At 47.4% G+C, this 15655-nt stretch overlaps 1 protein-coding gene across 2 annotated transcripts; it reads left to right on the top strand.

The window, feature by feature from the left end:
* The first annotated feature begins 172 nt into the window (after nucleotides 1-172).
* On the top strand, nucleotides 173-15040 carry ACTR1A (actin related protein 1A). Of its 2 annotated transcripts, XM_080348084.1 has the most exons (12): nucleotides 210-260; nucleotides 5874-5938; nucleotides 6151-6236; nucleotides 6823-6898; nucleotides 7664-7789; nucleotides 8552-8676; nucleotides 9009-9225; nucleotides 11275-11367; nucleotides 12105-12279; nucleotides 13101-13162; nucleotides 13530-13570; nucleotides 14197-15040. In XM_080348084.1, the coding sequence occupies exons 4-12, from the start codon at nucleotides 6851-6853 to the stop codon at nucleotides 14297-14299; spliced, it is 990 nt and encodes a 329-aa protein (XP_080204210.1). In that variant the 5' UTR covers nucleotides 210-260; nucleotides 5874-5938; nucleotides 6151-6236; nucleotides 6823-6850; the 3' UTR covers nucleotides 14300-15040. The 2 variants fall into 2 exon arrangements, with proteins under 2 accessions (XP_080204209.1, XP_080204210.1); XM_080348083.1 differs by lacking the exon at nucleotides 6151-6236 and having other exon boundaries at nucleotides 173-260.
* The last annotated feature ends 615 nt before the right edge of the window (nucleotides 15041-15655 follow it).

Genomic DNA, 15655 nt, shown 5'->3' with positions numbered 1-15655 from the left:
AGGGTTAATTTTGCTATCCGCACTACATCTCCCAGCATGCCCCGCTTCCGGCGCGCCTCCACGCCGGTGCCGCTGGGCGCAGACTACACTTCCCAGCAGGCACTTCGGCCGGAGGAATACAGCACCCAGCCGGCTCCGCGCCGCTGCTCCGCGCATGCGCCGCAGAGGCTGGGCTGTTGCTCCCTGACGGGTGGCTGCGGCGGGTCCTCGCCATGGAGTCCTACGACGTGATAGCGAACCAGCCCGTCGTGATAGACAACGTGAGTGCGGGCGGCCGCGCGTCCTGGGAGCTGGGAGGGCGGGAAGGGCCGGCGGGCCGCAATCCCTTTGTCATCGGTGACGGCCGCGCCCTGCCCGCCGCCGCGCCCCCCCTCCCCCGCCGGCCCGGCCGCCGCCTCGGGCCCTCGTACAGCGCCGTACGCTGCATCCTCGCAGGCCGCTGGGGCGGGGCCGCCGCGGTTCGGCGCACCGCGATTGGCTGCGGCGCTTGCCTCTCACCCGCTGGAGGGCCGCAGCCCCTCGCTGGTGGGGAGCAGCCCCCGGCGCCGCCGAGGTGCCAGCTGGCTGGGAGGGGCGGGGCGTCCCCATTGGTTGGGGCGGCTGTCAATCAGTGGGGGCTGCTCGCCGTTACCTGGCGAGGCCGTGCTCCTCCCGCCACGCCCTTGCGGGGAGCAGCAGTGCTCATTGGCAGCTAGAGCTGTCCGTCAGGGGGGCTGCACCCCGGTTCTGCGGCCCCGCCTTGTCCCTCTTTGTGCCTGAGGGACAATGGGGGCTGGTGGGCCCGGCCTTGGCCAGGTTCCCAGCATGCTCTGGGGCAGTCCTTGGCTGGACTCCCGGCATGCCCTGGGGGTGCCCGCTCTGCCCTGTCGGGTGATGGTGGAGCTGAGGGCCTGCAGCCGCTCCTCCAGCACCGCCCCAGCGCATCCAGCCTGGCAGTCACAGCGAGTGGGAGCTGGCACTCAGGACTCACATTCCCGTGCTGAAGCCCACGGGAAGCAGAGCTCCTGGAGGAACTGCTCAACAGGGGTTGCATCAGATTTAATTTGACAGTGGGGTGTGGTGTCGCAGATGGTGGCTCCTGGCTGATAATGCTTCTTGTTAGTTCAAAGCAGCCCTTCAACCTGTATGGGTAATAGCTGAGTTGGAGATCAATGGGAGTGATTGTGTGCCTCGGTGAGATACTTCTGGGTCCAGTTCTGATTAGCCCCATCCATGTTGGCCTCCCAAGAGAAAGGTCTATTCAGGAAGCAGTGGGAGGGCATATCTCGGAGGGAGCCTCCTTTAGTGTCGTGAGTCACAAATTCATGCTCCTCCCTTCTGACCTCTATTGCCAGTGATTAAGATTTTGTTGTTTCAGAGGGTCAGTGCTGTACTCCTTTCTCCATAATCTTAATTTCTGCTGAATCTGTTTGCTGTGTGACATGTGAGCTTGCTAGCCTAGTACTTCCCAACCTATTGCTTTTTTTCCTATAAGCTGAATGATGTAGGTCTCCTCAGATCAAGCCAGCTATTCTTCTGACCCCTTCTTTATTATTGATCCCAATTTCCTCTCTACAACTTGAGCTCTCTGATACAGTTTTGGTTTTGTTTCCTTCTCTGGAATCACAGCAGAGACATGTAGGTTAGACAATGAAGGGAAATACCTTATGGAAAAGGAGATTTAGCAGTAGAATTGACTACATAGAGAAAAACATGTTATTGTCATTATTAGAAACATTACAGAATAAGTTAGGTTGATTGTTCTTAGAAAAGACTGGGATTGCACTGACTCTGCTGTGGTATTGGGCGATTACCTAACCATTAAAGTTATTTCCAGGCACTCTGATACTGTGAGGATGAGTTTGTTGTGCTGTAGTCATGTAATTGCAGCCTATATCTAATTTCAGCCTGTCCTTTTGTTATTTGACATAATGATTGCTGCCTCTGCTTCAGACCTGAAGAAGGGCTCACATGGCAGCAACTGAATCTGTTTCTCTTCTCATTTTATCAGCCGGTCTTATAAAAGCTAATTCTTCTCCTTCCCTCTCTGATAAATGAGTTCCCATCCTTGTACAAGAAATAGAATGAAGCAGTTGTTGTGACATCTGCCTTTAGCGCTGCCAGCCGAGGAGCCTTGTGGTGACGCTGCATTTTTGGTGCTGCTCTGAGTTCAGGCAGGATGGGAAGTGGAGCTGCACGGAGCAGGTGCTGCCGTTCCTGCTGCCTCATCGCTGCTGCTCCTTCAAGAGCTGCAAGCAGCTTTTCAAGCCTGAATGTTACCCTGTCTCGTGTGTGTGTGTGTGTGTGTGTGTATGGGAGGGGGAAACGAGATACTGAGCTGGCGATCAAGCCAGACCCTCCCAGTCCCAGCCTTGCTCTAGTATCTCCATGTGTTCCAAAAGGGCATTAAGGTATGTAGCTAAAAACTCAACAAGGTTTTTTCTCTTACCAAACAGTACCCTCAGCTTTGTGTTTTCAGCAGGGATAGCTTTGTAATATGCAGTGAGGGCTGGAGCTGTACCTCAGCACAGCCTTAGTACTCCTCATTGTCCAATAAGTAATTTTTAAAAGAATTGTGTTCCTGTCTTGCACTCCAGCAAGTTTTCTCTGAAATAGATGGTCTGGGAGCTCTGATGATGTAACACACATGTAAACAGACAGCATGGTTCAGCCATGGCCTAAGCAAGTGCAGTTTGCTTGACCTCCGTGGAATTGTCTGTGTTTATGTAAAAGAGGATAAGTGGTGGCGTTTTAAACAGCTAAGCTGCCAGTAACAGCCGTTGTGTCTTTGGTTTGCTCCTGATCTTATAAAATGTGTATCTAATAAAATAGTTTCACAACATGAAATGTGTACTCTCTATAGAAAGTGCTGCATGGCAGATTGGCTCTCTTTGTGATTTTCATTTAAATTTGAGTCCTAAATGCATCAAGGTGAATTAATCAATAGCTGACTAGCCACAGAGATAGTGGAAATGGCATGTTCAGTTACTTCAAGATACGAGAATTTTCCATGAGATTATCTTCCTTGACTTCTACATTTGACATGTCTTTTTTTATTCTTCTTCTATTCTTTTGCTCATATAAAAAAACAAAACAAAACAAAACAAAAATGAATGCCCAGCCAGGATAGTTACAAGTGAAAGGATGTTAATTTTGAAATTCTTTTTAAGTTTTAACAAACCAGAGCTTGTAGCAGAAGGGAGGATGCATGGGGTTTTTTTGTTTATTTGAAACAAAGATTAAAAACCAGGTCTTTAAACCTTCTGAATTAGTCAGGGTTATTTCAAAATTTAAACCTTTTCCTCTCATTGTATAGGAATCTCAAACTGATCTATAGGATATAGATTTACCTGGTCCACATATATCTTCAAAGAAGTAAAGTGTTTTAAAGAAAAACTGAATAGATCAGAAAGTGCTGTTGGGTGTTTGTAGTGTGGAGATGGTGAACAGTTGTGCTCCGTTCATCCCCAGGTGCCTGGAAGCACAACTGTGCTGAAGTCCCATCCTACCGGCATATCCAAACCAGCCATTTGCCTTTGGCTCTAGCCAGAAGTTCAGAATCACCGACACATTCAGTTAACTTTGAACTTCAGTATGTAAATATTAAAATGCATAACTTGCTGGGAATCTCACCGGGACATGCTGGGTAATTTTGGACCCAGCATAAGGAAGTTTTGGTCTTTGTGTTAAAATAGGAGCATCATTGTTCTCCTAAAACCACTTTCCAGCAGCAGACCATGCTGGCAACAAGATCAGTCACTATCTTGAATACAGTGTTCAGTAAGCACAATATTCTTATGTGGTCACGTTACTGCGTTTGATTTAACTTGTTTGCTATGGCGCTTTACAAAGGATGGTATTATTTCCCAGGCATAGAGTTGTTTATAAGCTAGGATAAAGAAAAACAAAATAGTGGGTTTGTTTTATTCCTCGTTTCGCTTTGAAGTGAATAGCCAGAAGAGAGTCAGTCTAAAGGAAAGGCTTTTTTAGGCTTCAGGGGCCACCTTGTCCCACGGGTACCTGGCAGTGCAGACCCTGGGAGTCCCTCTTGCCCAGAGGCAGAAGTCCTGCCTGGGCGCCAGCTTGTCTCTGCTCTGTGAGCCAGCCTGCCTGCTGCTGTTTGTCAGGACATGAGGATTCAAGGGATCTGTCTTATAACTAGCTCAGTCTGGTTTGCAGAGTGTTCCTGACAATCATCTCTTCTGGATGCATCCTGGCAGGTCCAACTCCGGCAGGTTTAAGGCAGGAGTGCCCCAGCCTTGATGGCAGAGCACACATGCTCTGTGCAGAGCCTGGCACCTCAGCTGGCACTGCTGATGGAAATAGATTGGGAATAAGGCACTAGATTGTGAACTGGAGTGTCCGGCGCCGCCCCACATGCCTTTCTGCTGAGCCTGCTCTGGCTGGTGACCTCTGGCACTGGAACAGTGCCGGCGGCTGGGATGTCAGCATCAGAAACCGCTGCAGCCAGAGCTCCTCTGGCAAAGCCCTGAGCAACTCATTGGGCCTCAGCCTCCAGGTGAAAGCAGCGATGCTGACTTGTGCATAGGTGGTGCAAAGGGAAAAGCAGTGGAGGAGCTGTCTCATTACTCATTTGAAAATGCTCTGGGACAGCTAAAACATCTTTTTGGCCTCAAAAAAGAGGAGTCTTGCTGCAGAGCCCTTGAGAGTGATCAGGAACTTGACAGGTTTCAGTGCAAACTCACGTGCTTTGCTCCAAGTACAGGATAAAGTAGAATTGCTCCTCTTTCTGCAGAAGTATTTGCTCCAATGGTAGTGTAGTGTTATCACTGAAACGGCTTATCCAAGGCGATCCTATGAAAATCCACTCCTTAGCAAAACTTGGGTGTTCCTGCAAGCCACGTGTTGTTTCAAGGAGCCATTCCCTTGCATGGGAAGAGGAAATGGAGGAGCGGAAGGAGTCAGCACAGATCCAAGTCGATGATGGGGTTCCCAGGATGCCTCCGGATGATACCAGCGGGGATGGGAGCTGTGCCCTGCACTGACTCCCTGCCAGGGCCTCCCTGGAGCTGCTTTCACCCGCTCTGGGTTTGCTGCTTGTGCTGCTTTGAATGTCACAGGAGGCTTTTTGGACTTGTGCCTTTCTGACTGCCATACCTAATCTCTTCTTTATTGTCCCTTTTAAACAAGCCCCATCCTGTCAGCTGCTCTTCCTGCTGCCAGCCCTTGCCCTGTAGTCTGACTGGCACCTTTGTTCTTTACAGGCCCCAGTCTGGTTTATTTTCCAGTGTTTTTTCTGACCACATTTCTGTGACCTGTCTCCGTAGCATTAGCTAGTTTATCCACCACCTCATCTTCTTTTCCTTAGTCTCCACTACAACCTGTTTCACACAGTCCTTTCCTACTCCTTTCTCTGATTTTTATCCACACCCCCTTTCCATCCTTTCCAAATCTGTAGCCTTCATCCTCCCCCTTTAGCACGGGCTCCTTATGCTGGCAGGGTTTGATTGCTCTTGCTCAGCTTTCTGCAGTGCTCTTCTCTACCCAGAGAATATTTAAGATCGACGGAAAACTGCAGAGCTGGGATTTAGCCTCCTGCACCCCTAGCAATAGCATTGGGTGGAAAACTACTTGCCTGTACAGAGCAGCATTTGTGTGTGTGTGGAGCAGTACCAGGACACTCAAGGGTGTTGTGCCATGTGTGATGTTGGTGCCAGGGAAGGTGCTAGTTACTCCCCTTCAGTGGCCAAGCTGGCCTGCTGGCGCCTTCCCATCCCCAGCTCTGCCTGGAGATTGTATCCCTGGGGAGCTTTATTCTAGTATTATAAAAAGGAGAGGATCTGGCAGTGCTGATGTACTTGGCTACTCCTTTAAGGCTTGTGAAGATGGCTAAATGAATGATAAGCTCACGTATTTATCTGTTGTTCCTACAGGGCTCGGGTGTGATAAAAGCAGGTTTTGCAGGTGATCAAATACCAAAATACTGCTTTCCAAACTAGTAAGTATTCTGCTGGTCTTGGTAAGTTCTTAGTACTGTGTACCAATTCTTTGACGCATAGAGGGGAACAATGGTCCAGTTTTGCAACTGTATAAATAAGCTATTCTTCTGCCTGCTTCACAGAAGCATCAGGGAGGGGAGGTCTCTGATATTAAATACTTTGAGATTTTCTGGGGGACACACACCATAAAAATGACTTATCATTTTGTCAGGCTCAACACCCAGCCAAAGATGTAGGATCCTTTACTCTTGAGACACGAGGAAAAGGACCGAGAAAAAGACAAAGTTGGGACGAGAGGTGTGAAGTCCTCTATATTTCTTTGGTGTGTGGTCTGATGTCTCGATTCCTGCCAAACTTCCTTGGAAGTTTTCTGAGAGTTTTGCTGGAAGAAGGACTGCTAGATCAGGAACTCTGAATAGTGAATGTCTTCTATTTTCGATGAGGTGGATTTTTAATGAGTATATTTGTGTTCTGAGCAATGTGTTCTGTATGGTGAGGTGGGGTGTGGGACTATAAATGTCTAATCTGAGAAGCCTACCTGACGTCAGGCAACACCACGTGGATCTGTCACCTCAGACCATTGCTCACTCTGGCTGTGTTCCCCCCAGGCAATGTTAGAACAAATAAGTCCTGAATCACCAGGGAAAGTGTGGCCAGACTCAACTGGCTTATGTCCTGCCAGATCAGAACTGTCTACAATCTGTTCCCTTCACCTCTGATTTTGAGATTAGCTGAGAGCAAACCTGGGTCTGTCTGCACCTGCTAGCGCCCCCATACTTGCCCAGCACTTTGAAAGCACTGGTTAGGACAGAGAGTAACACAAAGTAGTTAATCTTTGGGTGTATCTGAGCTCTCAGCATTTATACTCTTGCCTCTGTTCTAGTGTGGGCAGACCGAAGCACATTCGTGTTATGGCTGGTGCTTTAGAAGGGGACATTTTCATTGGTCCAAAGGCAGAGGTAAGAAAACCTCTATGCTGCACGTCTCCATATATCTCTGTATGCTGCTGTAAGGAGGGGCTGTAGCAGTTGTGTTTAAAAGGGCTGTGGTTCATTTGTACCAGTGTATAGATCTGAAGAGCAAAATAGATTGTCGCTTTTAAGTGTGTCCAAGGTGGAGTGGGAAGCTTCATGAAATTCTCGTGCCAGCCTGCTGACCTTTTTCCCAAGTCCTTCTGTATCCCTCCTTTTTATTTTATTTTTTGGTTTTTTGTAGGCTTATTCTAGGTCTGTATGGTTACATTCCCATCTTATTGACTGGGAACTTTAGAAATGGGCTCTACTTTGGTTGCCTTCTATCTCCCTGGTGTGAACAAGAATCTTGCTTTCCACAGTCCTGCTTTTGTCAGCATGGAGTCTTAGGGCCTCACATTTCTTGTGAGCCCTCCAAACAACATTCCCCAATACCAGCCTGTTATGTTTTGTATCATGACTGAGCTGGAAGAACAAAGATACCATTTGATAGGTGTCTGTATGTTGGCTTGAAAACTGTTGGGATAGAATGTGCTCTGCAAACATGGTATAAAAAGACTTTGTTTCATCTCATTAATACTTCTCTTGGAGAGATGTTTGTGATTAATGTTCAGTTTTTGCCCTATATGCTAGAGATAAATTGTCTTTTAGTGAATCAAAAATGAGTCTGCCAGATGAAATCATAGTCATAGTGCTCAGAAATGTGGTTTTGAGTCTGGCAGGTATGCTCTATTGTCCTTTCTGTTTGCTCAGGAGCACAGAGGTCTCCTCTCGATCCGATACCCGATGGAGCACGGCATAGTGAAGGACTGGAACGACATGGAGCGCATTTGGCAGTATGTGTATTCAAAAGACCAGCTTCAGACGTTCTCAGAGGAGGTGAGATACCTCATTACAGAATGACACAGGTGACATTCAGTGTGTGTCATACAACAGGAGCCTTGGAAGTCCAGGAAAGATTTGGGACTTTTCCTTTGCTCTTCTTTCTAAATGTGTCTGCTGTTAAATTGGGCTCTTTCACCTCTCAGGAAATACTGCACAAAAGTGTCCAGGCAGAGTTCCTCCCTAGTTCTGGCCTGACTGAAAATCTAACTTTCAACATTTGTTATTCACACTCTCTCTAACAGTTCTGCTCTAGGCCAAGTGCTTCTAACTTTACCTGTTCGGCCTGCGCATCAGGCACATCCACTTGGCAGTGACATACTTTGAACAGAGGAAGGAGAAAACCACAATCCTTCGGTCTGGAAGGAGCTGACCAAGAAGTTACTAAATGACTGAGAGCAGTAGGTTGTATAAGTGGAGTAGGAATATATCTGCCGGCTTGTGCTAAGACCGTATGCCTTTACCCTTTCTTAGTGTCTGTATTTTGGTTAATCTGGCTGACTTTGGTGCATCTTGTTCATCCTTCACAGGACAGGAACAGTCACAGAGCAGATTTCCTAACACTTCTTCATAACTAGACCAGAGCCCTGCTTGTCCTCTGCTTTGATAGAGGTTATTCACAGTTAAACACACCTCAGTACCTGTCCTCTTGCACCAGTGGTACCTAAAGTGAATAAATACACAGAGCAGAAATTTTCAGGAACACACATCTAGCTGCCTCCTGGTTACTGCAGCACGGCTCCTTCTTTTCTTTGCCAGCATCCTGTGCTGCTGACGGAAGCACCTCTAAACCCACGCAAGAACAGAGAGCGTGCTGCTGAGGTGTTTTTTGAGACCTTCAATGTGCCAGCACTATTCATCTCCATGCAAGCTGTGCTTAGCCTGTAAGTGTGTTTTGTCTTTGATTTGTGTTTGTGAAATGTTGCTGTGAAATGCGTTTGTTTTACAAACAACAACAACAAAACCCAAAACAAAACAGAAGACTGTACTGATGTCTGACTTATCCCCTTTTCAAACAAGAACTGAAATTCAATTTTAATTTCTGTAATATGGAGTTTACAGGAATTTGCTGGACTATGAGGAGAACTAGGTTGTTGGGTTTTTCTCACCCCTCTTCCTGTGAAATCTCTGCTCCCTGAGCTGAGCTTGGATGTGCTGGATACTTGCTGTCACTTGGGACTGCTTGCTCTGACATGTTTGTTTGCCCCTTTGCTAGCTACGCTACTGGGAGGACTACAGGAGTGGTGCTAGACTCTGGGGATGGCGTCACCCACGCGGTTCCCATCTATGAAGGCTTTGCCATGCCTCACTCCATCATGCGGATTGACATTGCCGGCCGGGATGTCTCACGCTTCCTGCGCCTCTATCTCCGGAAGGAAGGCTATGACTTCCACACCACCTCTGAGTTTGAGATTGTCAAGACCATCAAGGAGGTGATGTACTGTCTTTTTCTGTGTTTATCCAAGAAGGGATTTCTGCCCAAGCGAGGTTGTGACTTGTGAAGTCTAATGGGAATTGTCAGCCTACCCATTACTAATAATAGTTCCACACCTCATTCCTTTGCCTAAGGGCCACCAAGGTGGTTAAAGGACTGCAGAATCTCTCATAGGAGAAAAAGCTGAGAGAGCTGAGACTGTTGAGCTGCAAGCAGAGAAGGTTGGGGAGCATCTTACCAATGTATTAATATATAAATACCTGAAGGGAGAGTGCAAGGAAAACAGAGCCAGGCTCATTTCAGTGATGTCCAGTGAGACGATGAGGCACAAAATGAAGCACAGGAGGGTCTGTCTGAACATAAACTTTTTTACTGTGAGGGTGACCAAGCACTGGCACTAGTTGTCCAGAGAGCTGTGGAATCTCCATCCTTAGTGATACTCAAAAACCACCTGGACATGGTCCTGGGCAACCTGCTCTTGGTGGCCATGCTTGAACAAGGCGGGTAGAGAAGATGACCTCCAGAGGTCCCTGGCAGCCTCAGCCATCTCATATTCTGGGAGACTTATAGTCAAGGTGACATCTAATCCCTGTTGAGGGGCTGTTAACATGGAGGTGAAGACAGGCTGGTGGTTCAGAGTCTGTTTTGCCTTTATCTGTGCTGCAGTTTCTCAGAGTCTGATGATATGTTTCACTAGTGCTGGACTTCAGGGCAAGGCTCTAAAATCCAGGGCAGGTAGGGATCACAAGCAGGAGGAAACAACTTGATGTTCATTCTCTAGTCTATACACTTTGCTTTAAGATTAATTTTAGCTGTGGAAAGTGTTGCAGATTTCTAGGATATATGGGCCTGGAACTTGCAGTGAGATTTCTGTTGATGCTGGTGCCATTTGTGACTTGCTTTGCAAATCTGAGGGGTTGAGAGCGGCTTCTTGTGTTTGCAGCTTTCTTGCCTTGGGAGAAGTTTGGGTATGCTGCCTGAATGCACCATGGCAAGCACAAAGCTGAGATCCTGGAGTTTGTCAGTCGCAAAAGCTGCCTGTGGTCTGTTGGAGTCTGTCGGACTCAAGACGTTTTGGTGGTTTTTTTGTTTGTTTGTTTGTTTTAAAGGAGGAAAATGTTAGGAAAGAAATTCAGAGATGTTGAGAAGTCTGGAGGAGAAATTACCTTAAAAGGGGAACTCTTAATACCTGCTTCAGTGCAAACATTGTTCTCTGTTTCTTGGTTTACTGTGAGAGTGGTCAAATACTGGAACAGATTGCCCAAAGAGGTTTGTAGATTCTCCACCTGTGGAGCTGCTCCAGACATGACTGGACATGGTTTTGGGCAGCCTGCTCTAACTGACCTTTCCTGAGCAAGGCAGTTGGACTAGGTGATCTAAAGAGGCCTCTTCCAGCCCACGTTTCACATGTTTCAGTGAGTCTATTTAGATTTTATTTTTTTTTAATACCCAAATGATAACATTTGGAATAGCAAAGCTTATTGTGGAATAGAAAATACGGGGTGCTGCAGCAGTTTGAAAAGTCACAGTATTTTGTTTCCTGTAGTTTAAAAGTCTTAGATCACATTAAGAATTTTTTTGCTGTTAGCCTTTAGTTATCCTTAACCCTGTTGAAATGCAATAATGCACTTTGTTCATGCTCCTAATCTGTTGTGAAGTTACCTGAGCCTACCTTTATACAAGGTTAATGTCACTAAAGGTGATCTAGGTGTGTGTTTTACTTTGCCCTGCAGTAGGCTGGAAGCGCTCACAGGTTATTTACACCATCTGCACTAGAGGGAGGTAAATTCTAAGCAGTAAGAGAGCTGGAAGCAAGAGGTGAGCAGCAGCTAGAGGGGGTGTGAGCATCCTCAATGGAGCTGTAGCATGAATAGGTATTTTACGTAATGTGAACCTAAAAGCTCTTTACCCTAGCACAAAATATTGTTGAAATTGGTTTCCCCAAAGAGATACATGGATTTTGATTATTAGTGAGAAAAGTATTTTCTCAGAGGCATTTGGATTTACCCTTCTCATATCCCTCTCCCTGACTCTGTTTCCTCTCCAGCGTGCCTGCTACCTGTCAATAAACCCCCAGAAGGATGACACTCTGGAAACTGAGAAGGCTCAGTACTACCTGCCAGATGGAAGCACTATTGAGGTTTGTAGGGACCACTCTCAGAGGATTCCTCATGTGAAGCACAGGGTTTCCAGAGTAGCCTTCTGCCCAGTGATGGGAAATCTAATGCACTGTTAAGTGGGAGGGGATAATTTTAAAAGACCAGAACTGATTCCAGACTGTTGACTGGGAACTAGAATTTTTAGGGAAAGAGAGTATTATTAGAAACCTCCCAACTTCTACTGGAAGTCCTGGGTAGGGATGTAGTTTGACAATGGGGACTCTGAGCTGTTTGAGCGCAGGCTCTGGTCTAGCAGATCTTTATGCAGATCAGGTGTGGAGTGTGAGTTGTAATCCATTCACTGTAAATTCAGCAGTGGTTTTGCATGTGGCTTTTGACCTGCCTAGAGGTGCAGAAACAATTGCTTTGAAGAGTGAGTTAGGAAGACTCCTCAAAAGACAACCCTCTACAAAATGGTTGAAGGAGGGGAAATACAGGTTTTACCTCCAGCACCCAGGGGTGGACCTGCTCCCTTTTCTGCCAGTGACCTGCTCTATGGGGCTGAGCAAGTTTCTTCATCTCTTTCACCTACAAAATGGAAATAGTACCTTTTCTAGGAGCAGCAGACCGAACTGTACACTTGGAAGCTAGCAATGCAGCATGAATGTCAAGGAACCTTTGTTACTCTGAAGTTTCACCTAAGACAAGTCCAAACTGTAGAGAGTGAAAAGAGCCACAATGCACTCTTTTCCCCTCTGTGCTAACTTCTCCCTTGCAGATTGGCCCTGCCCGTTTTCGGGCCCCAGAGCTCCTGTTCCGGCCGGACCTGATAGGGGAGGAATGTGAAGGACTCCACGAAGTGCTCGTTTTTGCCATTCAAAAATCAGACATGGACCTGAGGCGAACGCTGTTCTCCAACATCGTGCTGTCTGGAGGCTCCACGCTTTTCAAAGGTTCCTGCCTCTCCTCTTTCAGGGGGCTGTGACACACCTGAGCTCTTGCTTCCTTCTCATATGAAACTGGGCACCCAGCTTGTCCTGTGGGATGAGGGCTGCAGGAACTCTGCTCTCTCGGGTTATTTAATTTTCTGAGTCCTGGTCATACCCTTCTGGGCATGCAAAACACCTCTGCCCTGCACGTCACTTCCTGGGCTCAAAGGGCTTTTTCTTCCTGTCACTCTGCCTGTGTGACTCATTTCTGCTGCTCTACTTCAGGATAGTTGAGACCAGGCATGTGAAAGGCTCTTGCACCTGCTAAGATTCCTTTAGGTATTTGGTGTGTGGGAGAGTCCAATGGTCCCAGTACTGCATGAAGTGTCAGCTGCACATGTGCAGAAAGCTTTCTCCCCTTCAGTTTCAATATACCCTCTGCCAGAACCCGTCAGCTTGTTATCCACAGGTGCACATCTCCAGATAGGTCCTAGTCTTCCTATTCAGACCCTGCTCCCCAGTGCAAATGAGCTGGACACAGGAGGAATGCTCAGGGAAGGATGAGAGAACTGGCCCACCTGTGTTCCTAGCTAAAAATCTTGTGTGCTGGTCTCAAGTTGCTGCTGAGGCATCGAGCCTGTTGAGCCGGTGTTTGAGGTCTGCCTGAGGGAGAGAGAATCCTGTTATCCCACTGGCTGTGTTCTGTGCCTCTCCAAACTGGTCTCACTCTGATATCTGCAGTGGGATATTTGAGTGGGGCTGCACAGGGCATGTCCGCATTGTTAGTAGATGGAATCTGGGAGTTTGCTGAGAGGCTCAGACTACGTATTTTCTGTCTTGTGTAGGCTTTGGAGACAGACTGTTGAGCGAAGTGAAGAAACTAGCTCCGAAGGACGTCAAAATAAGGGTAGGGTCTTTTGTGTTTATATCACTCACTATATGTGGTGTTCTGTGGCCTTTAAAGAACCCCACGCTGAGAGTGCAGCTGCCATTTGCTTCAAACCAGAAATGGCTTTTGTGAGACAGCCCAACAGCCTTTCCTGTTGTGGTGAAAACCTGTTTGTTTTCATCACTAAGAATGTGTCTCTTCTGACATGATCCAGGATCCTGGACCGCAGTGGCTGTTTTGAGGGGAAGCTGCTGGGTGTCTTTCTGGTGGGAGGGACCATACCTGCGTTTGTGCACTGTCGGCTGTAGTGACATGAGGGCAACTTGCCAGGAGGAGCAGACTGGAGCTTGGGAAGGTACTGACCGATTCTCTCTTTTTCTCCCAGATATCAGCTCCTCAGGAGAGATTGTATTCCACGTGGATTGGGTACGTACTGCAGTGACACGTCTCGCTGTGGGGTGTGTGCTGGGGAGGTGCAGCCTGTTGGCACTTGCACTCTTGTCCCTTCTGGTGCTGCGTGTCGGGAGGGTTTCATCTCTCAGCTGCGCAATGCTCAGCACGGTTACTGAGCCTGACTCCCTCCGCACTGCCAGCCCCTGTACCTTTTCTTTCCTTAAAGCTCCTGCAGGACCTGTTAATTTTCCTCATTTTACCAGTCTTAACATACAGTCTAAGGTAGAACAAGCTCATAGGTAGTACATTCCTTAGGGCAGAGGCTCTAGGTACGTTCTCCCTCTTGTGTATGTTTTTGCTTCAGGTTGGGAGAACTACACTCTGCTCTGTAATTCTAGAAAGTGAGAGCAGATCCATAGTGAAGAGCACTGGTGTTGGGAGGAGCAGGTCATTTGGGAAGGGTGGCTGGTGCCAGGCTGGGCATGATTGAGGCCAACAGGAGAGGAAGCGACTGTCCAGAGCATGTTTCTGATGCAGGTAACTGGGACCCTCAGGACCTTTCTGACATGGGGAAGTGTCACACAATAGAAACAGCTCGTCTCTGCGGAGGTATGAGAGTGCTCCCAGCACTAACCTGTAACATCCCTGTCTCTCCCCAGTGGTTCTATCCTGGCTTCATTGGACACCTTTAAGAAAATGTGGGTTTCAAAAAAGGAATATGAAGAAGATGGAGCTCGTGCCATCCAGCGACAAGCCTTCTAGCCCTGGGACCTGTCCTCAGTCTCCTCCGAAGACTCACTTCAGTTCTAAACTCGCTTTTCTGAGTCCGAGTGTCTGAGAGCTGCCTGTGTGTGTGTGTGTGCCAGCATGCCCCGATGTCACTGAGCAGACGACAGCAGCAGGAGGGTTGTATTAGTACTACTAACTACTTATTTTCTTATTTTATTTTTGTTTTTGTTTTATTTTTGGTTTTGTTTTTTTAAATGGAAAGGAGAAAATACCAATCTGAATTTCTCCTGAACGGCCCATTCCTTTTTCATTTCAGTCTCTTAATTTCTGTATCGCAATCACATTTGTCACTTTAAAACAAAAAAAGCAAGCAAAAACAAAGGGAACAGCTTATAGGAACTGCCTAGCAAGCCTGAAGGGAGCCAACCACTGCAGACTGCTCACATGGGCTTTAGTCAGCCGACTGCAATGCCTGGATTGTCTGGAAACACGTAGCTGAAGCCCCATCGCTACTTTTTTCTTCAGCAGTGTCTTCACCATCAGTAGGTTTTTTGAAGTTGTTTTTAATATAATTTTTTATTAAGAGAAAGCACATTCTCAACAGCTAAGCCCATTTGCCCCCACTGTTTTTGGTGCGTGAGTGTGTGTACGCATGTGTAACTTCTTAGCCTGACGTGCGGGTCTGCACCGCAGCTGGAGAAGTTGGTGATAGGACTTAGTTTGTATTGCATGGAGTAGAACAAAGCAAATCTAATCAGCTGTTATTGTACTAGACGGTTATTCTCTTGTACCTTTTTTTAAATACCTTTTCTCCTCTGGAAGCAAGTGCCCCAGAGTGGGGGTGAAGGCACTTGTGTGTTCCCCCTCAACCTGCCAGCATATACAGTGCTGAGTTCTCATGTTTGTTCTCTGTAAGAGTCAAGGCTGTTTCCCTCCTTCCTGCAGTGTCAGGCCAAAGGGAGCATGTATCTGCAGCCAGGCATAACTCTTGTGTACTTTATCCATTCTGGGGCAAAATAATAATCGGAAAGGTGCATTGTAATGTAAGAATTGTTTTAGTTATTGCAATGTCTGAGGATATCTCAAATACTGACCACAGCACCTGGGAATTACTCTTTGGGTCTTCTTTGATAACCTGCTACCCTGCTGTCCGTTGTTTGATGTTACACTGTTTACAGCACACATGCTTAGTGGAATTGCCAGTCCTGCGACAACGTGCAGCAGCTGCTCTTTAGGGCGTCTCCCTGTTCTCTGTGAATACACTAAATGAGAGGACAATAAACTGTACGAGGACATTGGTGGGAGCAGCAGCTTTGTTAGCAGGAGGCTGTGGCGATGGCTGCGTTCTGCTGTACTGCTGATGCCTTTCTGCTCACCTGGTGGCTGCTT

The sequence above is a fragment of the Nesoenas mayeri genome (assembly GCF_963082525.1).
Source record: "Nesoenas mayeri genome assembly, chromosome: 7".
NCBI lineage: Eukaryota > Metazoa > Chordata > Aves > Columbiformes > Columbidae > Nesoenas > Nesoenas mayeri.
This window is presented reverse-complemented; position numbering and strand designations above follow the sequence as displayed.

Excerpts from the sequence above, each read along its gene's own strand:
- ACTR1A (XM_080348083.1), top strand. The coding sequence starts at position 213 with ATGGAGTCCTACGACGTGATAGCGAACCAGCCCGTCGTGATAGACAAC. Across the intron at positions 261-5,873 it reads AGCCCGTCGTGATAGACAAC|GGCTCGGGTGTGATAAAAGC; the intron begins GTGAGTGCGGGC and ends TTGTTCCTACAG. Across the intron at positions 8,677-9,008 it reads ATGCAAGCTGTGCTTAGCCT|CTACGCTACTGGGAGGACTA; the intron begins GTAAGTGTGTTT and ends CCCCTTTGCTAG.